The sequence below is a fragment of the Podarcis pityusensis genome, assembly GCF_964106645.2.
Source record: "Podarcis pityusensis genome assembly, chromosome: 9".
NCBI classification, from domain to species: Eukaryota; Metazoa; Chordata; class Lepidosauria; order Squamata; family Lacertidae; genus Podarcis; species Podarcis pityusensis.
The window spans coordinates 41932355-41958154 of record NC_138034.1 but is presented as its reverse complement, the minus strand read 5'-3'; the positions used below and the strand labels follow the sequence as shown (position 1 = coordinate 41958154).

Below are 25800 nucleotides of genomic sequence, written 5' to 3'. Positions count from 1 at the left end.
TACCCTGGGTGGCACTTACCTTGGGGTAGCCTGCCAGAGCCCAAGGTGATGTACTGAGAGGGACATAGTTCCGGCAGCGCCCCCTGCCCCAGCTCGCCGCGCCCCCAGCCTCCCCAGCCGCTTGCTCTGCCACTGCTCCTGGAGAGATTGGGAATGTGACAGGGAAATGCATTGAGAACTGTGAGATAAAGGAAAGATTAACGAGGAAGCATGTAAACGCCCTGCAAGCAAATCAGGATGAATGCTCATTGTCATATAAACCGCCCTGTAAGCAAATGAGAAAAGATGCTCCATCATGACCGGGCATAGCCTAAAAACGAAATAAGCTTTGCCCAAGCACATCATGATGAATGCTCAATGAACAGGTCCTTTGAAGGGGATGTAGAGCGACCAGTGGCAAGGGCAGCAGTTCCCATTCCATTCCAAGCATGCCCAGAAGCCGCTATTTTGCCACCAGGAATACAATGAGATGATAAAGATGGGATAAACTTCAGAGAGGGATTTGGTTTGATTCACAATTAATGGATCTTTTCTCAGCAAGGCAAGCGCCAGAGCTCAGTGGTAGAGCATCTCTTTTGCATACAGTAGGTCCCGGGTTCGTTCCATGACATCTCTAGGTAGGGCTGTGAAAGACCCTTGCCCCAAATCCTGGAGAGCGACTGCTGAGTACAGTGGTACCTCGGGTTACAGACGCTTCAGGTTACAGACTCCGCTACCCAGAAATAGTGCTTCAGGTTAAGAACTTTGCTTCAGGATGAGAACAGAAATCGTGCTCCGGCGGCGCGGTGGCAGCGGGAGGCCCCATTAGCTAAAGTAGTGCTTCAGGTTAAGAACAGTTTCAGGTTAAGAACGGACCTCCAGAACGAATTAAATTCTTAACCCGAGGTACCACTGTAATTGAAAGACAGTACTGAACGCGGGTGGCGCTGTGGGTTAAACCATAGAGCCTAGGACTTGCCAATCAGAAGGTCAGCGTGCCGAATCCCCGCAATGGGTTGAGCTCCCGTTGCTTGGTCCCTGCTCCTGCCAACCTAGCAGTTCGAAAGCACGTCAAAGTGCAAGTATATAAATAGGTACCGCTCCTGCAGGAAGGTAAATGGCGTTTCTGTGTGCTGCTCTGGTTCGCCAGAAGCGGCTTAGTCCTGCTGGCCACATGACCCGGAAGCTGTACGCCGGCTCCCTCGGCCAATAAAGCGAGATGAGCGCCACAACCCCAGAGTCGGTCACGACTGGACCTAATGGTCAGGGGTCCCTTTACCTTTACTGAACTTGAGAAGCACCTCTAAACATAGAGACACTTACCTGAGAGTAAACATGCACAGTATTATGATGCATGAGGAGCAATTGTTTATACAGCACCTATGATATAGTTAATAATAATAATTAATAGTAGCCTGCCCATCTGACTGAGTTGCCCCAGCCACTGTTTTGAGATGCAAAGAATAAAACAGATTTGATAAATGATTTGCATCAGCCACTAGATGGCACTAGCAAACCTGAATAAACTCAAGTGATACAATGCCGAATTGTGACTTCTTGTGAGGTAAGTAACAGCAACTTGTTCCAGGTCATCCAGTGGGCTTCTGGGCCAGGTGGAGATTTGAATTAGGGTCTCCCTGGGCTAACACTACACCATACTTGGTTTGTACAGCCAATTCACCTTGGGCACAGTGCAACATAGGCCCAAGTGAAAAGTGGCTGGTCACTAACCTTGGTAATAAGACTCATTAGCTGCTAACCATAGGTGTATTTTTCAGGCAATGTCTTACTCATGATGCTGATCAACTATAGTAAAGGTAAAGGTACCCCTGACCGTAGTGGACAGCAAATAAAGAGACCTGGTCTGAACCTGGATAATACACCCTCATTAGAGAAGATGTAATTTGTGTGGCTGGTTAGGTATACACTAAGTATTCAACTAAGTTTTACTTGGAGTAGTTGCATTTAAATTAATGAACCTAATTTAGTCATGTCCATTAATGTGAGTAAATCTTAGTTGAATAGCACTCTGTGCTTCAACGGAGCAAATTTATTCTGCGCTTGAGGCAAGCTCCTTCTACAAAACAAGCATCTAATCCTGGCTTTAATCAGCTAATTAATTGAATCTGTTTAGGTGGAAAGGGAAATGTTTAGGATATTGCCTGAATAATTTAAACTGGATGCTTTGTAACTCAGAATGATGATGGTGGGGATAGATTGGAAAGGCAATAGAATTTGGTTTACCATACTGTATTTTCTTCTAGTTCTGCGTGTTTCTTGCTCATCTTTCTTAATAATGATGGAAAAGGCTCTCAGTGGAATATAAATCATTGTGTCTCTGTGTTCACTAAAGCAATTTTGAATCTCTACCATAAGCTTTGTTCCCCTGGGCCATACTTCATGCTGCAGTGATCACGCTTGACTGAGATTAACTTCTTCTTTGTCTATATTCCTTGTATCAATTTAAAATCCACATGAATCTGCTTTCCTTTTGAGTGTGGCTTGACTATTTAACATACATTTCAGGAAAATCCTACCATTATCTGAAAGGTATGAATGCCCCCTACTGGTAATTTTAATAATACAGCTGGATTGCAAACCTATACCCTGTCCATTGAATTCAAATGAACCCCAAATCTCAAGGCAAATTGGGGCATCTTTGAGAGACTTGGGGCTTGACTAAGGTGAAGTGGGCTCTCTACAAATCAGGCCACAATGCTTTGTGGCATGTTGGCAACCAATACATGAAAAATACTATAGACAAGCATCTGCTAAAAGTAAAATAAATGTCTCTGAGTTTACACAATACCATGAGTGGCTCAAGGGGGGGGGGGGGGGAGAACAAACACTAGAGCCCAGTAGGGGGAGAGAGAATATTCTCTTGGGTCTGACAGGTCAAACTTCTAGTCAGATAGGACAATTTTATCTACAGAGTGAATCCTTTTTTAGTTCTTACCTTCCCAAAATAAACTTTAAGGGTGACTAGCACAAAAGCCTCTGAACAAATTTGATTGCAGTTTGCCAGGGTTGTTACTCAGGGGCACCTCTCTCATGCATACAAATATCAGACTAATTTTAGGCAAATTGCTAGGGGAGATTAAGTGATTCCTTTTATTTCCCTGTGTGGGAAAACAACTGCTGCCATCTTTCTGAAATTTGGCAGGATTCATCCTCTCAGAAGAGGTAAACTTCCCTGCAAATTTCATCAAATTCCACACCCAAATAAGAAGAAATATATTGTCAGGAGCGAGCTGGCAGTAATTCACTGTTCAAATAGGAGTTAACTTTATTAGCAAGATGATTATCTGCACAGACTTGGTGGAGTGTCATGCCTAATGAGCCCAGCAGCTCATCCCTGGTAGATCTTGCCTCATGAATTAGTTGCAGAGACCAACAGTCCCTGCCTTCCCACAGCTGCAGTGGCGTAGCGTGGGTTGTCAGCACTCGGGGCAAGGCAAGTAATTTGCGCCCCCTAACCCGTGGATTTGCGTCCCCTAACCCGTAGATTTGCACCCCCTAACCCTAACCCCCAGATGTTGTGCCCGGTGCGGCTGGCCCCCCCCTGCACCCCCATGCTACGCCACTGCACAGCTGTCTAAAGTCCCCTCATTTCCAGGGCTTTCCCCAAGCAATTGTAGACTGCACCTGCATGAAGCCACACTCTCTTCTGCTCTTTTCATGCCTCTTCTGGTTCTGGAAAGCTGGGAGGGGGAATCTTGTTGCAGCAGGAGGGGGAGAAACCTGTGACTCTCCACCAGCCTGACTCCTCTCTGCTTCTTGGCCTGTCTCCTCCCACCCTCTGATTCTGGGGTAGATACCTGCTCTTTACTGATGATAGCCTGCATAGCATTAAAGGGGCCAATTTAAACTTGAAACCTGCATGAATGTTGTGTAGATAAGTATTTCTGTTGACCAAAGGATAATATATTTTAGGGAAATGAAGTATTTAAATTTTATGGAATTCAAATTGCAATACAATAAAGTACAATATAAGAAATAAAAGGAACAATAAAAGCACAATTAAGAATCAATATTAATATGTAATGCAGGCACACTGTGGACCACTTGAATGAAGTTAATGGACCACTGATGGTCTGTGGACCACAGTTTGGGAACGCAAAATCTAGATGCAGCATTGTGAAAAAGAGTGTAACTTTTAGATGTTCATTCAGAGACAAAGTCCAGGAGAAATTCCTATTCAGGCATCACAGTGTTTTGTGTATTTGACCTGCTTGGCTGCTTTTGCATTTAGAACCATCTGGTTTCATGCATTTTTAACTAGAATGGTGTTTGCTTCACCATATTCCACCAGGCCTTGGTGCTGGACTGTTTTCATCTATTGAACTGTTGGAGGGCATATCAGTTGCTTACAAAAACAACATGTGTGCTAGGTTCTGTTTCATTTGCTATTGTTGGTTTAGGATTAAAAAACCTAACTGAGCAAAGTGCACCAGACTATGCTTACGTTAAAGTCTATGCATGTTTACAGAGAGACTGTTCAGGTGTGTTTTAAGGATGGGGCAGCCAGTTGAAAAAAAAATTCAATGCTGCTTCTGTTCCCTGGATAGTTGCTATATGAGGACATTTCAACAGATGCAGCTTGCAATGCAAACTACACCTGCTGAAAATCCCTATTCTACGCACCTATTAAAGTATAGGAGAAGCCCTGCCTTCTTTTTTCACCTGACCAACCCTTTTGCTTAGGGTTGCAGCTGTTCAAATGTCTCTGTATACACGGCTCTGCATATGGAAAGTGCAGACATGAAGAGCAAAACTCTGCTTACATATTGTTAAGTTGTGGGTAGACATAGCAGACGACACAGCGATTCTTCCAAGCAGCTCTTTATTTGTAAGCTGGAACAGGACTAACTGAGGAGCTCAGTCAGCCTGCTTATATAGAGCTCCAGAACAATGTAACTGTTGCCATTTTCTAAAACTATCCAATCACTGAACGTCACTTTTGATCCTTCATTTGCATACAAACTATCCAATCACTGAATGTCACTTTCGATCCTTCATTTGCATAACTATCTACAGTATCCCCCTGCTGGCCCAGGGTGAGAACTTCAGTACATAACACATATCATTTTACACAATTGCAATAAGCTATATTGTTCCCGGATTCCCAGCCAATGGGGGGCTCTCACTCTTGGTTTCTCAAACCCAGATAGCAGTGCCAATGTGCTTTCACCATCTGAACAGTTTTAAAAATACAGCTAGCATGAATCAGTGAGTGGGAGAACTTCTTTAAGTCCTGAACCAGAATCTCTCTCCGCAGTCAGCAGCAGATATTTTAATAGGTTAGTGTCAGGCTCTTTACATCAAAATGAGACACTCATATTGACATGTACAGAGCTGAGCTTCAATAAAATTAAAGTAAGGATTGTATCATTTCCCCACATTGAGTCTTTATCCCCAAACTGCCAGAGCTTTCTGGTAGAAGCCGAGCTGGGGTAGTTTATTTCTCAAAAAGCTGTTCCTTCATTCTGGACTTGGCAGTTCCTCCTTTTGTATTTATTTATAGATACTAATACCATTCTTTCTCGCCCCCTCCCAATGCTGCCCCCCCCAGCTTCAATATGTACTCTTCAGATATTTGAGACCATTCCCTCCCTTAAGATCTATAATATCAATGACAGCTGTGTTGTGTGTGCAGATCACATAGCAACTTGGTCCAGCTGCCTGCCAGAAACGCTGGCGCTGGCTTCTCCCATGACCGTATTTTAAATGTATGTGAAGAACAAAAGGCAATGAGGAGAGAGGAAAGGGAAGCTGGAGGAACAACTGCAAGAACAGGGCATGGCTTATAATACTCAAGTGACTTATTTCTTTTGAAAAAGCCAGACAACTCTAGGGCTTATTTCCGTGGTGACTTGCTTCCATTCTTGGAACCAAAATGCTAAGGAGGGGAAGCCTCTTGTATCACCAAGTGGCTGACATGTTTTTAGGGCTATTGGGAGACATCCCAGCATCACTGGCAGAAACATCTGGAAATGTGTGTGTTTCCTGTTTCCGATTCAGTGTGCTTCCCAGTCACATAAAGAATAACTGTAGCGGAATTGCCTTTAACATCAGGCTGTGGCTGGTCACAAGACTTAGCTTGGTCCTGACTCTGACTAGGAGTGAGGAACCTTTTTCCTATTGAGGCCCCCATTAACTCCAGGAGACCAAGTTTGTTCTACGTAGTCTACCCAGTTTTCTACCTTTCAGATGACGCAGAAGAGGATGTCATCCGCAGATGTTGTGGGCCCACCCCGGAGATCAAGAGTGAGCCCACCACATCTAGAGCACGGCCTGTTCCCACCACTGTTCTAAGGAAAGGCAAACATTCATCTTGTGGCATTTTCACTTTTTGCAGACTTAAGAACATAACAAGGACCTGCTGGATCAGGCCAATGGCCCTTGTAGTCACGCGTCCTGTTCTCACAATGGCCAACCTGTGGGGAAATTTCATGGCACAGAAGTGACTGTCCATTTGCATTGTCCCGGGGGGGGGGGGGGATTAAGTTGCTGAGCTCTAATAACAAACGTAGAAAATGTAATTGTTTAATCCCCTTTCCTTGCTACCACATTAATGCCTCTTCTGACAGATTCATATATACTCTAATTTGAGACAGAGGAACATCAAATGTTCCTGCACATCAGTGAATGAAAGCACCAATGCTTGAAAATTCAACTAAAAGGCTTGCGGCTGAATCATGTCAGGTTGGAACCCATCTTTCCCTGTGAATAATATCTATATTTTCTATGCGGGGGAAAAATAATTTTGTACATGTATTTCTAAAAAAAAAGGCTGAAATCTTGCAATCTGTGTTAAATAAAAGAGACTGAGGAGTAATAAGCACTAAATGGCACTGCTTGTAGCTACGGAGCCAAAGAATTTCAAGATTCCAGTAATGGGAATGCAGGGTATGCAAGAAATTGTGCTCATTTTGCAATGCTATTTGTATTGTTAAAGATTACAGTGGCATTCATTTAATTTTCTTTCTTTCTATAATGCTACCACGAGGGATATTGACAATGGAACAGATAACTTTGGGGGCTGCCTTTCTCCAGGGCATTTCTAAGAGGCAAGCTAGGGTTGTGTTGAAACCCACCCTCCAATTCCTATTTTTTCTTTACCTGTGAAAGAGGCTTCTGTTTTTCTGCCTTACATGAGACACTTGAAAATTTCTTTATGAATTTGATGGGTGTGCAATTTGGATACTGGTGCACTTGCGTGTGATAGGCATGTGTGTGTGTTTTCTTCCTATCAAACATTTCTCCAGTGCTCTCTTCAGCCTTCCCACCTGCTTGTTCTTTCTGATCTGAAAAAGGCCAGAGGGTGAAGTTTACATCATTATGTCTTCCCCTGGATTTTAATTGATTAATTCAATCAATATTTTTTTAAAAACAAACCTGCCCCAATTTCTTAAAAAGCAAAAGCACTTTACACAGTCCTCCTCTGCTGCACTTAGTTGAAAGCCTAGCTGAGGAGACCAAGGGCTTTTCAGGAAGTGTGGGCAGCTAGGAAGGCTGAAGTGTGCAGACAATCAGAGATGCCATTTTTAAAATGAAAGAACATTCTACAAACAACACCTTGGCAACCTTGAGAGTAATTTTAGCGCAACAAAAACATTGCAGCCCATGCAACAGACTTTTGCTGAAATTGTCTCACTTCTTTGACAGATACAATTTCTTTTCTCATTGAGAACGGTTATTTAAAATGTAGAAGAGGAGGAGTTTGGATTTGATATCCCGCTTTATCAGTACCCTAAGGAGTCTCAAAGCAGCTAACATTCTCCTTTCCCTTCCTCCCCCACAACAAACACTCTGTGAGGTGAGTGAGGCTGAGAGACTTCAGAGAAGTGTGACTAGCCCAAGGTCACCCAGCAGCTGCATGTGGAGGAGCGGGGAATCGAACCTGGTTCACCAGATTACGAGTCCACTGCTCTTAACCATTACACCACACAGAAATTTTCAGCACAGCACTGGGGGAAATTGTGACCACCACTCTTTTTTGGCCAGAATGCTCTAGAATTCCACAACTCCCATTACTGTTTGGGATGAAAGTGGCAACAAAACTCGGCTCCTGCTGCACCAGATATGATTGTACCACTCCACCCAAATAGGTAATAGGAAGCAGGAAAAATATGAAAGCTGAGCTGAACGGGCCTCGTTCAGTTCAATTTTTCATTTATTGAGAAATAAACTCCCACCTCATGTGGACACTTTTGAGACTGCATTTGCACCAGCAGCTGCAGTGAGCATTTGTGAGGTGGGTGCCTTCAGATTATTTTGTTTCTCTTCAGAATTCAACCTGAGATCATTTGGAAAAGAAGCCTTTGTGCACTTGCCTAATACGTTTGTTAGGGAAAATGTAGGACACAAATCAGATAGTTTTTTATTAAAAAAGAAAGCTTGCAATAAAATTCCTCCGATTTCACAATCCTTTAACTTTTACAGTTGCAATATTTTACTAATACAGAATAACACAGTCTCACATATTTACACTATAGTCCTCTATATAACAAAAATAGCCATGTTGTACTACTGAATAATGTTTCTCCAATATCAACCTTAACATCTCCATATTTCCTCCCACAGCTGAGTCACTGTCTAAGCTGTAAAGGACAGTGAGGACACAATTAACCAAAGTAATGTTTTTTAAAAAATAAAATTTTTTAAAAATCAATATTTGTGCCACGATTTCAGGCAAATCCCTTTATATATGATAGTTGTCAGACTCCCACATTTTCCAAATGATATAAAGTGCATTGGAAGGGAGGGTGGGATATATAAGGATGCATAATAAAGTAACAGCAACTTCACTAGCAGTTGAAATACATTTGCAATACTGTACAGAATGTGTCGTAAAATGAATCCTTCACAGAACTATTTCAGCGCTGCATAGGCAGACAATTCACAGCTGCCAAAATATGTTAAGATAAAAAAAAAAATGCCTATGCAAATGTCATTGGGTAATCTTGATGATTTCTGCCACACACATACCCCTCCTTTATAAGCCGCTTCAAGGTGAGATTTAGAAGGTGATGAATTGCTTCCACTGTCAAAGCAGGGATGTTTTGTTATGTATGTGAACATTATAGTGCTTAATGAACACTGTGAATGTTAATTGAATTGAACATCCAATTGAACTGAGCATCCAATTGGTTATATTACTTATTTTAAAGGAACAAAATCATTTATTGAAATAATGGAGGAAATGGCCTTGTGATAACACAGGGAGCCAGCCAATCAGTGCTGTACACAGCCAACTTCTGCTATAAACAGCAGAGTAGCTTTCATGTGTGAACACAACTGCTTTTCACAGCAGGCTGATTGTTCAAACTATTTTTGTCTGACACTTTCTAAATTCAGGGGGGAAATAGCAGGAGAATGAACTGTTTTAAGAGTGTTCTGCTGTAAAACACTGTTTTGGTAACTAGAAATAATTTCAACATAACTGCATAAAAGGAGTATTTTTATTCATTTATCTACCTTTAAAAAAATTATTGGCATTTGCTGGTATGGTGTGCATTCTGCTACATGACATGGCAGGAGAGAACTTTGGAGCAATTACTGTAAACCAAATGCTTTTAGCGTTATGGATGAACGTTATACCAAATGGACGTCTTGTTTTAGTTTATAAACTACTTTAAATAAAAATAAATATTTTCAGGAAATGGATGGAATGTATATTTTGACAAGTACAAAATCATTTTAAAATGCTCACGAGGTACAAGGAACATCTTGCTATAAAAATAACAGCCCTTCCCACCCCAACCCCTAGTTTACATTCCATTCTATTTATAAAATGGTATATAGCCTCAGGTTGCTTAACATGAAAACAGGAAGAAAAGGTGATACTATGTACATGTTAAAAAACACTTTTGATATTTCACATCTGTAATAACCATATACATATACATTCATGGCAAAGACATGTGTATCATCTGATGCCTTTAAAAATAGGCAGTATTTTAAAATTAGCAAATAAGGGGGAGGGGGTGATGACAGCATCCTCTTCCTTCTTTTGTCCTTTCTTCTTTGAATTCCTTCTTGCAAGGTAACGTTTTGACCAGAAAGCAAAATATTTTTGAAGACAAATGAGCATAAGATGATGCTATATTACACTTTCAGCACCTTCAATCCTTTTCCCGTCTCATTATTGTTATAGCCAAGCGGGTACATCCTTTCCCCACCCCACATCCTGGGCACCAAAGAATTAACATTTCTACCAGTGACAGATTTCCAGCTGCTGGATCTATGATAGAATTAAAAGTGGGCTTCTGGCGGCTGGAAGTCAGGCAGCAGAGGGCGCTCTTCTACTTTGCTATACAATGCATTAACAAACACCATCTGGTATGCCAAGACCCTTCTAGACTAGAAATTCTCTCACGTTGTTATTGCTGCAGAACTATCAGTTAGTTTATGCAACCGTTTGTCAAAACAAAGAACCTAAGTTGCTTTGTATCAACTGTTCCAATTATTATTATTTAAAAAACAACTTTACTAAAGCTCAGCCTTTCCTCAAATAACCCCTTGCTTTAATGGACTGCCTTCTGCCTACTTCTAACAGGCCCACCTGTAGATGCATGCATTCTTGAGAATAAGCCCTGCAGAATGCAGCAGGTCTTTCTTTCCCAGGAGAAATGCATAGGGCTAGAGTGCACACTCATGAAATACAGCCATCAATCATATCTGCTTATGAAGGTATCCATGATGTGCATTACATTTCCTGAACTGCCCAATCCTTTCGCATCTTTTAGGCTGGTTCCTCTTGTTGCCAAGAGAAGCCATCCCACAGCTGATCAAAAATAGGGCTTCTTCTCCAGCTGCCTCAGGATGGTACAGGACTAGCCCAGCCAGAAGCTGCCCTAGAAGCTGCCTGTTCTCAGGCCACGCCATGTGTTTCTTGGTAAAGGCACACTCTAGGTGACTGACCATGGCAGTGACACTGCTGTTGATGTCTGTGAGGTGGTTTCTATTGATGGCAGCGTAGAAATACTGGAGGAAGAAAGTTGAGGGCTTGAATTCTAACTGAACTCCTGGGCAAAACTTCAGGTTGTTCGCTGCCTTTATACAAGTACCTCTAGCCATATTCATATAGCAAGGTCTGGGAGGGAATACTGGAAGGTCAACGTTAAAATGGTACCTATTCTTAACACTGGTGAAGATAATAGAGCTATACATTGGTAGAGTAGAGAACCACGATCCTGGGCTCGGGGCATTTGATCAAATGGACAAAGATCATATGACTTTGGGGGAGATTTATCACACTCAAATCTTGACGCAGCAACAGCTGAAGGAAAAGATGGCACCTCTCCTCAATCCATGCATAAAAGCTGATTACACTGGCAGCTGAATCTGACCTCAATGCTGGGAGTGGGACAGAAGCTTCCACTGCACCTGAGAACAGCAGGTTGGCTTAGGAGGGGGAAGGGCAAGCCACGTGGAACAGGCACAACACCTTGCCACATCTCCCTGTTCCTCAGCAGCTGTCTCACTCTGTATAGCAGATCTGGGGAAACTTTGGCCCTCCAGATATTGCTGAATTACAACTCCCATCATCCTTGGTCATTGACAATGCTTGCTAGGACCGATGGGAGTTGTAGTTCTGCCAAAGGTTCCCCATACCTGTCAGACAGCAAAGAGATTCAAAGCAAATCATACTCCCCTGTTCATATGATGGCTGCTGCCTCCTCCTAGGCATTCTGAGGCTAGAGTACGTCTGGAAGGATGAGGCACCCAAGCACCTTTGAGCTTCCTCCCGGCCTTCTATTTTCAGTCCTAATCGATCCATGGCATAGTTCAGTCACTTACAAGGCTGGAATCTCTCTCTGAAATTTGACATAAATCCATTTTCCAAAAGAAACTTCTTTGGATACAAGGGTCTGGAAAAAACTCTGAAGACATTTAACTGATTTTCCAGGACTATTTTGTTTTGTTTTTGCTATTTCCATATCAGTTTAAAGGTTTCCATCCTCCAGTAAATAAAGGCCTGGTTCCTGTACTATAACAAATTATCCCTGAAGGATCTCTCAAAGAAAGGGTGCAGAACACATCCTTTGCATGCAGAAGTTCCCAGGTTCAATTCCTAGGAAGACCAGGTAGCAGATAACTGAAATCACCTTTGCCTGAGACCCTGGACAGCCACTGCCAGTCAAGAATAGTCTATAATGGGCCAGATAGACAAACAATCTGACCTGCTACAAGGCAGCTTCCTAAAGCAGAAGATGCATGTCAAAAGAACCAATGTTTCCAGAATTATGGTTTGTACTCTTTCTACATTTTTTTGGCGGGGGAAATGAGATGGATGAATATGTTGTTAATTGGGAGTTGGCCATTAGCCTTTTCCTCCCTGTCACTTCTACATGGGCAACTAGGCAGAATAAGCTGAAAGGGTGGTAGTTTTGGTGAGGTGACACAACTCATGCTGTTCTGTCAACCGAGCATTAGTGGATGCACCAGTAACAGCCTCCAATACTTGAAGTGACATAAAAGTGGTGCTCAAAGCTATCAGATAGCACAGAAATTACAGAAGAGATGGGGGAGGAACAGAGGTAGGAAGATTCACTGTGACGAAGCCAGCTTTTGCCAGTGCAACTCTGGATGCATGGTAAGAGATTATAAAAGGAGTACAACTTACAGCACAGCTAGATGGATACATACTATTTGCGATCTTGCTATATTCATGCGAGCCACATAGCAATATAGGGTCGATAGGGGCTGTATAGAAAACCCACTTTAAAAGGTGGCTCCACTAGATTAGGGCTGTGCTTTGCTTCTTTCTAACTGAATATGATATTCCTGACGTGCCTCAGAAATAATAAAGTGAAATTGAAGATGGACCTCCCCTCAACACTTATGCCCAACCACACTGGAAGACAGGGAAATGTGAATTCCAGAGCAGAGATGGCAAATGCTTCCATCTTACGGCTCCTACATTTTTAACAGTTGGGATAATTGAGTATGTTTTCACAGGTGCAGCTTTACAAAACCTGGTAGAGCTGCGATGTAAGTTACACCTGCCAAAATTCTCTCTTCTCCATAACTACTGGAGGTATGAAAAGCCTAATTTGAAAGCTTGATCCTCTCAGTCTGAAGTTGGCCTGAAACAGCAATAAACATAGGTCTCAATTTGTCCTCACATATTTATTTTGGCTCAATTTAAATGAGATTATGAAAGAATAAGTAGAAGATGGCAGCTTTTTTTTATAAAGGTGCCCACCTTCCCACACATAAGCCTTCAACATGTTGAGGCAAGCATGAGCTTTCAAAGTGATTTAAAGCTCACTGAAAGCAATGCTCTATATAGGGCAATTACGACAGCTCCATAGTAACACTTAGGGTTGCTTCAGATGGAACACCAAACCAAATTCATGGTCCTACATGAATAAGCCCCTTAGGCGTGTATTCCCCTCTTCTCAGGATAGACATTCAGCTCCTACCACCCACTGCAAGGTTCCCCTCAGGAAATGAAGAGGGAGGTAACTGCTGTAGCCATTTTGCCAGGCCCTACAAAATCTAGCCACTGAGTGGGTGGGAGCATGTGGGCACAGGACCTGTTCGCAAAGTGCCAAACTATGGGCAGATGGCATTATATCTGAACAATCCTTATAGTACTACTCTAATGCAGGAATTCTAATAGATTCTGTTTCTATTGTATTTTTTTTTTAGCACAGGCTACAGTGCTAAGCCTATTTACCTACCGCAATTTAAATCACTGTTCATATTGTCAGGAGTAATAGCGTACCCTTTTATGAAAGACAACAAGCTGAAAAGTCCTCCTTAACGCTTAAGTATTTTGATTGAAATATACAATTGCCCTCTGTATCAATAGCAAATCCCCTGAAACTACAGCACAATGCAAGATCTCTTGAGTCCCAGCAGTTTAATGGCAACCCTTTTCAACATATGCAGTTGAAACTGACAGTTAATTCATTTTGGAATGTTTCAGGTTTCTATTACAATTCAAAAATATGACATGGGAAGAAGAGCCTCATCATTTTCTTTAACCCGCTGAGGATCTACATCCAAGTGAGTTCAGAAGCCAGGGAGCAAGAGTTGACTTCCATACCAGGAACAACAACAGAACGCTTTGTGAGAGTATCTTTTCACACATGCCAGTAAAAGTGCCTCAGTGCCTCTGAGCCTCTTTCCCACTGTTTGTGCACACTAGTGAATTGCTTCAATGCAGGTCTGAATGTGCTAGTTTTTCATTTGACTAAAGGTTATGCAGGGAATAATCTCAGCCCTCGTGTGCTTTTGCTGTCACCCATGAACACATGTCCTCTACCTGAATTGGAGGATTGGCCCTTCATCTAGCAGAATGAACACAGAGCTGTACATTTGATGGAGTGTGTGCACATTCTTACCCCTATTGACTGAAAGGGACCTTGGAAGTAGGACGTGTTTTCACCTATGAACAGAGGAAGCAAGAGTGAACTAGAGTGTTGGGTGGTGGTAAAGGTGGTAATGCAAAAAATACTTCAGTTCATTTGTAACTTTCCTATTATGGCCATCATCACCTAGCTTCTTCCCCCACACTTCCAGAAATTTCTGTTCTCTTTTCCCCTTACCACAAACAGTTTCACTGAAGAAGAAGGGGGGGAAAGTGAATCTCATTACATACTAATCATAGGGAAGACCATTAAGGAATGAGAGATTTGTGATGACAGAAAATATAGCAAATAGGCTGCAAGAACAGGCTGACTTTTAATCCCATTATTATCATCTTGATCATCTCTCACTTGGTATCATATGTGCAAGCCATGAAACTCTGAATGCGAACTAATAACATTAAGTAGCAAGTCACCAACTTCAGTAAATCCAGTCACCTATCTCCTGGCTGGGAGACCCGGAAGCACAAATCTCCAAGTCCCACTAAAACCACAGTGAAAAGAAGCTTCAGACCAAGACACTGCTCTGAAGCACCATTTCTTTCCAAAGCAATGTTTACCTCATTCACTAACTTGGTGACCCATAAAATTATTCAGATTTCTGGGCTGAACTTTTGAAAAAGCTGGGGGGGGGGTGTTGAGAGGAAGAAAGACATGTCCATCCGAAACAAGCTATAAATAATCACCTTGGAGTGCTTTCTTCTGCTTAAAAAAACAACAACAACCAGGGACTGAAGAAAGGTAGAAAACACACCAGCTGTCATTTCAGTTACATCGTTACGAACCACCAAGGAGGTGAATAACTCTTCTGATCACCTTCCAGTGTCAGTGAAATGGACACACCGAGTTAATGATGAAATTGCATCCAAGCAGACACGTCTGTTGCTATTGCTTTTCATGACCATCCTAGAATGGAGCGTACTGGAGTTCACAAAACGTTCTGGACGTGTGTATGGTTACGCGCGTGTGTGTGTGTACATGTGTGAATGAGAATGCATGTGTACACCAGTGGTCCAAATCTGACAGAACTTAATTCTTTTCCTTCCCCTCCCCACTACTGCCCTTTAGTTTAGTGGAAGGGTCTTTTGAGCTGCTTTTTCAGGATTTCACCTCTTCGCAGTCTTGGTCAGTAGAAAGCTCTACATCAGAGAGTCCAACCTCCATTGCCATGATCAATGAAATATCTGAATCGCTACTGACGGCTGGCTCCGGCTCACCTGAAATAAGAAAAGAATGTCAAAGCCAAATTCTCACATCCCCCAAATTCCAACTTAGCTCCTACAATCTGATCTTAAATGAGAGAAGATGCCTTCTATTGAGCCAAGTACTGCCTATTCTAATTGGAAGACGCTCTCATGGTCCAAGGCATTGAGTGGCCTTTCCTCACTGGTCTTTTGAGTGGGAAATATCTGGGATCTTCTACATGCAAAGTGTAGTGTCATACCCCTGAGCTGTGGCCACTTGTTCCTCTTTTGTGTATTCTTAACTGTGTGTGTTTCTGTTCCCTCCAACCCTTCCCCAAGCCAGTGTCCTGGATTGTTCAGTGGATGGATCTTGGGTAAGCAACCACCTCAGCCTCAGCTTTTTGTCTGCAGCATCTCAGGAGCCTTATGAGAACACAACTGGTTGGCAAGGCTTGCTACGTCTCCTGAACTTTAAAACAGTCTTCCGGTTAAGGACAGTTCCTCCCCTGGATTGTTTTGCCTTTCAGTCTACTTCTCTAGAATTCCCCATTCCTCTGTTCTGTTTGTTCTCCATCTTCTGCAATCTCATGCCTGGTTCAAATGCTATGAAGTAACATCAAGGGAAGTACTTCCATGAAAGGAATGTGCAATCTCTAGTTTTTCTACATGTATACAAATGCTAGGAACCTGAAACCACTTGTAACTTCCTGGCAAGTGTATATATGGTGAAAAAACTCACAATGATGCACATGCAGGTTTATTTCTTTATTGCAATACTTAATGGCCCACATTTCTTTTGTGTAAAAGGGCCCTTGAGGAAATTAAAAATCATAACAAAAACAATACCAATAAAACCCATGGGGAAATAAAAGCAAAAACAGAAAAAAGTTGCATTACGAGACTGGCAAACCAATACCAAATTATCACAGAGTAGCCTCTTGATGCATGATTAAGCAATTTTGTTTTTATCTAGTGCCAAAACACAGAGAGAAAGGAAGGCAACTGGATCACCCAAGTGTGGAACTCCAAACTCTGGGTACCACAATCAAGGAGCCATTGTCCCTTATGCCACCAACCATATCTCAGATGTTGATGGAATACAAAGCAGGCTTTCCTGGAAGATCAATGTATGATACGCACTTCCATTGCACAGAGAAATGTCTTCTGTGACCAAATTGTTTTACTGTATTGTTAATTTTTTAAGGCTGTCTTGCATCTAAGTCCATGGCATTTTAGATACATACTTCTTCCTATATTTTGCCTGCAAGACTTCTGAAGCGGAGGTTTAGCAGCTGCTTGAGTCAAGCAACAATGTATAAAATTGTTACCGTACTAAAACAGCTGGATTTCCTATTGGCTTTTCAACAGTAACATATAATAATGTTTATGTAATTTTGACTATTCTTCTTTTATAAATTTACATTTTAGGAATGAAAAGTGAAACTACAAAAGCCCATCTGGGCTTGAATTTTTTTAAAAAAATGATCTAAAACAGAAGGCCAACTAAATAAATCCACATTCAGCCAATACTGGATTGCAGAATTGTAGCTTCAGGATAACTATCCCAATTAAGAGTTTTCAAAGCAATTATGCATTTAAAGCTCCCTGAAATCTCTCCAGATTTCTGTAGCTTTGTCCTATAATAAAGGACTTGTGGTATAAATACCTCTTTGACAAAATAATCACAACAGCAATTACAGAACACACTAGGTAAATCCGTATTTAAAACACACACATAAAAACTAGTTTCACAGGTAGAGGCACTGTGAAATTATCTCCCCTGTATTTCTTACAAAAGACCCAAGTCTTTGTGCAATTCATATATGCATGTTCAGGTGTCCAGTACACAGAGAGATTCATGGAATGTGGGATGTCAAATTTTTATCATCACACTTCTGTAAAGGGCATTGGTGAAATCAGACACGGTATCCCACTTTGCAAACATGCTTCTATGTTGATGGGGAAGACCAGAGACCAAGTAAGCCCCAAAGTGTCTGAATCTGCCCCCGATAAATTAACGCACAGCCTGCCCAAATATACTCCAAATATGTCAAGTCTTTTTTGCTTCATCATCTTACATTCCACAAAGGTGAGACTCTAAAATAGCTCTTAAATAGCAGGAAAGGGAGAAGACATATTTGATATCAACAATTTTTTGAAACCCTTGAACCAGATGCATGAAAGAAGTTTTGCAAAAAGGAAAGTTAAGGAAGTGAAGTAATGTGGCGAGACTTAAAAGACTAAGTCCAGTTGAGCAACGGTCATTACCTCCACTGTACCTTTCAAATGCACTTTAGCAAACCCACCCAACTAACATTAAAAGAGCCTAACACTAAAACTGTGTAGGAACAGTCCAACGCATATAGCTAATGACTGGGATATAAAGCTGTACAAAGCTATGGGTGGAATATAATTAAAGACTGCAACTGTCTCTTCTGCTCCCTGTTGTGTTACCACTGAGCTACTATCTAGACAGTAGCTTTGACAAGTGCTTTGAAAACTCATTAAAGGATTTTCCAATCCATCACTGAAGACAGATCAGTGATTGACAGAGGCTCTTTACCAACTAATTTCTAAGGAAGAAGCCCCAAGGAGAGGTGGCATTTTAAAGAAGCAAACAATGCAATAACCCAGTTGGCTTACAAAGGGAAAGGAATGATTGCTGGGTGCATCCACAATGGAGGTGTAGTGCAATGGGAACCTCTTGCTTTGTTTGTGCTACTTGTTCCTGCTACTTTTGCTACAATAGAGTGGCAAGCGCTGATGTGAATGTGGGGAGCGAGGGAAGCAGGTACATCTTACTGTTTAAGAGATGAGTGTTTTTTGTGCAGGCATGACATTGAAGAAGTGTTTGGAATCACTAGTACATCCATGCTCACTGCTTCATGATTTCTGAAGCCACCCCACTTTCCAGTTTCTGACAAATGGAAGATGTGCTTTCTGTACATCTGCTAAACAGGCACCTTATCTAGCATGCTGAGTTTCAGCAGATACCTACTAGATATTCGCTAGATACACAGACTGTCCCATTTACTCAGCATCCAGTGTGCTCCCACCACTGGTTTGTGAAGCTGTGCACACATGACATCAGCCACAACCCGCATCAGTCCTGCAGTTACTTGAGAAATACTGTGTTTTGACGTTGTTTGTTCCCAAACCAGCTTTGATCCAACTTGAAAATGTAAGCCATGTGAAGACAGCCGCACACCCTCTCCATCCACTGCTGTGGTCAGGCGGAGGGCAGCTTGGAAACACATTCATCCATACTGTTGTGTACAGCAGGCCTAGTGTAGTGGTTAGAGTGCTGAACTAAGACCTGGGAGAGCAAGACTGAAAAATCCTTACTAAGCCATGAAGCACACTGGATGACCTAGGGCAAGTCACTGCTTCTCAGTCTAACCTACCTCACAGAGTGGTTGTGGGGATTAAATGTAGACCACCCTGAGCTGCTTGGAGAAAACGTGGGATATAAATGCATTAAAATATAATAAATAAATGACGTGCAAGTGCAATTTGAAATACAGCAGTGTGGAATTGAGTGTTTTAAGTGGGTAATGTGTACATAGCCTTTGTGTGTAGCTACCTATCCAGCCTTTTCTTTCTCAAGACATAGGCATGAGGGTGATTCCTTGTCAGCAAGGCAGCATGCAGAGAGGGAAGGCCTATCTCTTCCATCCTCACATGACTGGAATGAACAAGCTCTCCCCCTGCCCCCAGCTACAAACTTTTTTTGGTGGTGGTGGTGAACCACCACTGGTGGAAATAAGGAACATCTCCTGCCCCAAGGCGCCTGCTGTGTGCGTGTGCATGCGTGATCATTCCAATCACACTGGGGAAGGGGGACATAACCCTCCCCCACCCTGCATCCTGCATACACTTATGAGGGAGGGAAGTCCAACTGAACTCAATGATTCGTATTTACAGGATTGCATTGTAATTGTTATTATTTTTGCTTCCACCTAAGAAATAACAGTTCGCTCAGATAATAGTCACAATTATAAAGTTATAACTTGCTTGTAAAGCTTTCGTTAAAAAAAGCAATTGAGATAAAAGGGGGGGGGGGCGTTGGCAAGAAATGCAGGGAGCATCCGTAACAGGAAAGCAAGGGCTTGGGAAAACCTTTGGATCACTCATACTAAAAAGATATTACTGCAAGGCATGAAAAGCCCCCTAGGAGACATTTTGAAAGAACGAAGAATAGAGCAAGAATGATGGTTGCAGGAACTTTGTTCCTTAAAGAATATGATGTTCCTGAAGTACACATGGACTAAAACTGTGGGAGCATCACACTAGGACTGGGGAGTTCAAACTCCCACTCAGCCAGTGAAGGTCATTGGATGACCTTGGGCTTGTCACCAACCTGGCTTGCATGTCATTCTAGGCCAAACCATGGCTTAGCATCAATACATGACTATGCAGGTTCCCAGAGAGGAGAACACAGCCACTTTGCTCCTCCCTGGCCATTTTGCTGTTGTCTACACTGTGCTAAGCGATGGTTTGGCTTAGTGTGTCACCTGAACTCGGTCTCTCCCGGACAAACCATGAGTCAACAAACACAGGACAAACCTTGGATTACAGTCTATAGGGAATCTGGAGAGATCTAATCCCTGAGCCCAGGTTCAGATGACATGCTGCACAAAGTCATGGCTTATCTTAGCACGGCCAACCGCAGAATAGATGGGGAAGAGCAAACCAACCACAGTCACCTCTCCTGGAGTCCAAGCATTCATGCTAAGTCAGCTTAGAGTGACAGGTGAACCTGGCCACTATCTTTCAGGTTAACCTATCTCACATGGTTGCTGTAAGGATAAAATGGACAGGATAAAAAGAAACAGTGCTCTGAGCAAAGAGAGTGGAATATAAATCAATGATGTGATCTATTCATTATATCATGAATAGATATAAGCAGAGTGAAAGTGAACAGGTTATTTGTCTTTCAAGTCCCGGCTAAACAGAATGATGGACGGAGTGGAGGAAAAAAACAAAATCTTGAGATATTTTCTGGTCAACATTGCACTGTTATTGCATAAAAGCCATTGTACAAGGACAAAGGCCCCGATTCTCTGTGGGAATCAGCTCTGTGCCAGTGCAGTGATTCCCATCAAATCAAGTGGCATTGATTGAAGTGACAGTTAGCTCAGTTGGTTAGAGTGTGGTGCTGATAACACCAAGGTCACAGGTTCGATTCCCATTCGGACCACCTTCATATTCCTGCATTGTGGGGAGCTGCACTAGATGACCCTCGGGTCACATCCAACTCTACAATTCTATGATTCTGAGCAAGCCAAACTGCCATAAAATGTTGCAACCCACCAGAGACCGAAACTGGCTAGCCTAGTTGTCACCTTGCAAGACCAAGACCCTGTCTGCATGAAATATTGCTATGGCGCAATTTGCTTATACTCCATAACAGTGTTTGATATGCACAATTGACTCTGTAACAAATTGATTCTTGCTACAAAGGCAAGCTGCTCTTCTCTACATTTGTTCTGCTTTCTGTCCATCCCCAAACATTTCCTGCTGCCTCTACGGGGATGCCTGGAATACTGCTATGAGGTTCTTTTGCTTTACATGTGTATTAATTTGTACAGCTCTTCCTACTTATTTATTATTATTTTTAAAAAATGGTACCTACCATTCCTTAGTAAAATAAACTCACAACAACAGTCCATTAAATATAATAATAATAATAAAAAACCAGACACATTGAAATCAATACTATTTCCCTACGTTACTTGACTAGCACAACTCCCATTGGTTTTTATGGGTCTACTGCTAAGCATGACTAAGTCTGGATCCAGCCTAGTAAAAACAGTTCCGACTACTAAAAAAACTGCACCTCTCTTCCAAAGCTAGTCTTACTGTTGAGGTAAGATCACCATACATTTAAAACACATACATTTAGGCTTCCTGCCCAAAAGTCTTAGAAACTGTACTATTTTATTATTATTCTGCTAATCTGGAAATTCTGGGGAAACAATTTCTTTTGTCATGCGGCCTTTGCCAACCTTGTGCCCTCCAGTTGTTCTGGCCTACAACTCCCACCAGCCCCAGCGAAGTGAGGCCATGCTAGCTGGGCCGATGGGAGTTAATAGTCCATAACCCCTGGAGGGGTCAGGGTGGTGAAGGCTGACACAGTACATTAAGGAATGCCAGGTAAGTCTGCTGCATTTAAAAAGCAGAAAAGGTAGGACTGGCCTTGCTATGAGGCAGAGGGAGGCAGGTGGGAGATGCTGGTCAGCACAGAGTGGCGGTCAGGTGTTGGGAGGGCAGAGCTATGAATGATGGGCAGTGTGTGTGTGTGTGTTTGCCATCTTGTTCTATGCCTCATTACGCAAAATGTCTTGGGCAAGCCCTGAGAAAAGCAAAGCAGTCTTCTTGATAAGAAAGCAATACCAAGCACAGACGGTATGCAAATCTTTTGTATCATTTCCACTGGAGTGATTTCAGACAGAGAGTGGCATCATTTCAGCCTTCCGGAATATTGTGGTGTGGGGAAGGTCCAGTGGACCTGATCCAGTGGAGGCACTACCTTGTTTCTGTAACCTCCTGTATCCTTAGTGATCGACCTAAATGGTAAGAGGAGTCTACACTAGCTATAAAGAAATGCTGCATAGGTGAAAGTACAGCTGTGGGAACAACTGGTGGATGCAACAGAGCCTTTGAAGTGCTGCTGTGATGGGTGTGCACCTATAACGATACGTTGTCACGAGGTGGTAAGTTAACCCTCCCTTAGCAAGATGGCTACCGTGAAGAAGCAGCTTTTAGAATAAATTCATTTTAGAAATTGATTTTGAATGCATTTTACACTGAACAGCTGCTGAGTAGCTTTCATTGTGTGCATTCCAGGCAGCCTCAGGCCTGTAAATAACCCATTGCTACAGTCAGGCCCTGAATAATTTCTTCTTTCCCTTGTAACAGAAAATGGCTTGTTTCGAATGCAATTCTTCCTCATTCTTAAGACGTTCAGAGCAGCATATGCTTCCCTAGGCAAGGAGCCAGTGACTGTTAAACCTGCTGCAGTGGAAGGTCTCTAGCAAAAAATGAAGTAAATAAATGAATGCCTAGAGGGGGTCATGGACTGCACTGAAAAGACGAGTATGAAAAAAGTAATGGACATAATCGTAACAGCACTGTGCATGTGACAGGGTATGTGTGTGTGTTTTGGAAATATGTGCTTATGCATAATAGTATATAATCATTAATCAGAAGTAACATCTATCATCAGAGAGAGAGAGAGAGAAAAAAGAAAGAAAGAAAGAAAGAAAGAAAGAAAGAAAGAAAGAAAGAAAGAAAAGTGGATGTGCTCATGGTTTATAATCTTCAGGGTGAAGGTCCTAAGAGAACTCTCTAAAACAGGGGTGATGAATCTGTGGTCCATCAGCCACGTGACCCAGTCCCCTCTGGGAATTTAACTGTATAGAGAATTCCTAGACATAAGACAAAGGTGGGGGGGGAAGCATCACTAGGATGGAGCCAGACTTATAGAGCAATCAAAACATGATTAATCAGAAGTCAGTCCTATTGAATTAAATGGGGTTGACTCCCACTTAAACAGGGTTGGGATTGCAGCCTTCATCACATTTAGAACAGACTTGTTGGAATTGACAAGGGTGCTGCTCATAATCTCCAGTTAAGCCACTGAACACCCTGGCCATTGGATGTGTGCCATCAACAATTGCAGTTCTTAGTCATACTGCATGCCATCAGTAGCTGCGCCAAATCTGGCTTCACCCTGTAAATATTTGTATATTTGGAATATTTATTGGGATTTTTCATGTGAACAAAAAGCTCTCACATAACTTATTTCAGTACAGCTATGGGAATATACAGAACCAAGCTAATAGAATGCCTTTGCTCTAAGTGCATTTAGCTAGACTTTTAATCTATCTTTGCCATCCTGAAGTTCCATGAGCATTATTGGAACACAGCAGCAAGAAAGGTTTGCCTATTATTCTCTCTGCTAAAAAAGAAGCCAATTTACTATTTTTCAGTTATTTGGGAAACTGCAAAGTACCACTGGGGCACCTAAAAGCACATGGTCCATAACCATGTTAGGATAAGATTTATTGCTTTACTCTTGGTGTCCGGCACGCTCCCCTGTGGCTCTGCAGGTCGTAAAGCAATTAGCAGAATTGCACAGCGTCCGTGTAGAAAGAGCAGTCAGTAAATAGGTCCCACACGTTTCTTCTTTCCTAATAGCACTTTATTTGCTCAGAAATAGCATATTTACAGTTCTTAGACACCATCTGATTGAAGCTGCATTTTGCTCCCTGTTTGCATCCTTCTCTCAGCTTGGCAGCTTACTGGCTTACTTCCCTTGTAAGCGCCTCCTCTCAGCCTCGAGACACAGAAGGTTAACCCTTCACTACACCCAACACTGTTTATGCATCATTTGTTTAAATCTATCAGGTTTAAATCACCCTGATGTTGTTTTAAAAGATTTCTTTTCACAGTGAAATTTTCAATGTGGTTGACAAATATAGTACCAGAATTTTTAGGCTATCATCATAAGTAGACTTTGGAAAATGAATATACACTCCAAAGTATATTCCAGAGTACACTTTGGAAGAAGTCGATGGGACTTATGTCTTGAGTAAGCATGCTCAGGTTGGATTTTTAGAATTGCAACAACCGTTCGTTAGATTTATACAGTATAAAAACATAAAAATACATAACATAACCTCCCAATAAAGATTATTCTTGCTTTATAATTGTTTCCTTTTATATAGTATATTATATTATTTGATGTATGTTTTGATATTGTCCCTTGCTTTGGGATTTATTTTAATTAAGACTGGGTTACAAGTACCCTAGATATAGATGATAGATAGATAGATGATTGGAAATTGGAAACAGAACTGCTAGATCCAAAAATCAAGAATTTGTCAAGAATGTATAACTTGCTGTTGAAATGGAACACTCAGGATGAAATGGTGAAATCAGCTATGATTAAATGGGCACAAGATGTTGGACATAACATAATGATGGCTGACTGGGAACAGTTATGGACCACAGGTATGAAATTCATGGCATGTAATGCCCTAAGAGAAAATTTAATGAAAATGAATTATAGGTGGTACATGACACCAGTCAAGCTTGCAAAAATTTATCATTTGCCCGATAATAAATGTTGGAAATGTAATGAGACTGAAGGTATATTCTTTCACCTTTGGTGGACATGCCCAAGGATTAAAACATTCTGGGAGATGATCTATAACGAAATGAAAAAGATATTCAAACATACCTTCCTGAAGAAACCAGAGGCCTTTCTCCTGGGCATGGTCGGCCAATTGGTGCCAAAGAAGGATAGAACTTTTTTTATGTATGCAACAACAGCAGCAAGAATACTCATCGCAAAGTACTGGAAGACACAAGATTTACCCACCCGGGAAGAATGGCAGATGAAGTTGATGGACTACATGGAATTGGCGGAAATGACTGGCAGAATCCGAGACCAGGGAGAAGAGTCAGTGGAAGAAGACTGGAAAAAGTTTAAAGACTATTTACAGAAATACTGTAAAATTAATGAATGTTAGAAAAATGTTGGAATGAAGTTATATGGCTTTAGTAGAAATGTTATAAGGAATTAAGTATAAATAGATTAATAGAGTATTAAAGGGAAAAATAAGGTTAGAATGTGTTAAGATAATTATAGGATAGAAAACAGAGGAAGATGGAAAGGAATTGCTGAAACAATTAATAGAAGTGGAATACAAAAAGGGAGGTGTGAGGAGGTCGTTGAAATAAGTGAATGAAAGATAAGATATTGAAACTGTTTGATGTGTTTTAAACTGTTTTTGTTCTGTTTTGTTAGTTTAATGTGTTAGTGTTATGTACTGTTTTTGTATTGTATTGTATTGTTTATTTTTTTGTAGTGTTTAAATTGTTGGAAAAGTAATAAATATTATTTTAAAAAAATAGATAGATGATAGGTAGATATATAGATATAGATAATACTATTTCGCATAAAAATAAATACAGCATCTTTCTATCTGGCTAGAAGCAGGGGATTTGCACATTGGGCTGATCCTCACTAATGAGATATTGCTTATCTGTCACATTTTACATGAATATTAATTTAAAAGGAAATAATTTATACCAATAAAAGCCCAAATCTTTCTGCTACCAAACAGAAGACTGGAGGTGGAAGTGACTTTGCAACTCTAATAGACAAAGTGTGGTTTGTGACTGTCCTACTTCTGCACGTCAGATTCTTTCAGGGGTTAAACTCTTGCAATGGGCAAACTTTC

At 41.6% G+C, this 25800-nt stretch overlaps 1 protein-coding gene across 1 annotated transcript in view; it reads right to left on the bottom strand.

The window, feature by feature from the left end:
* Positions 1–10494: 10494 nt before the first annotated feature.
* Positions 10495–25800, bottom strand: part of RNF150 (ring finger protein 150) — an 82970-nt gene continuing 67664 nt past the window's right edge. The window contains exon 7 of the mRNA XM_081022018.1: positions 10495–15580. Within this exon, the coding sequence (XP_080878144.1) occupies positions 15462–15580 (119 nt within the window). The 3' untranslated portion in view covers positions 10495–15461. The remainder of the gene's footprint in view (positions 15581–25800) is intronic.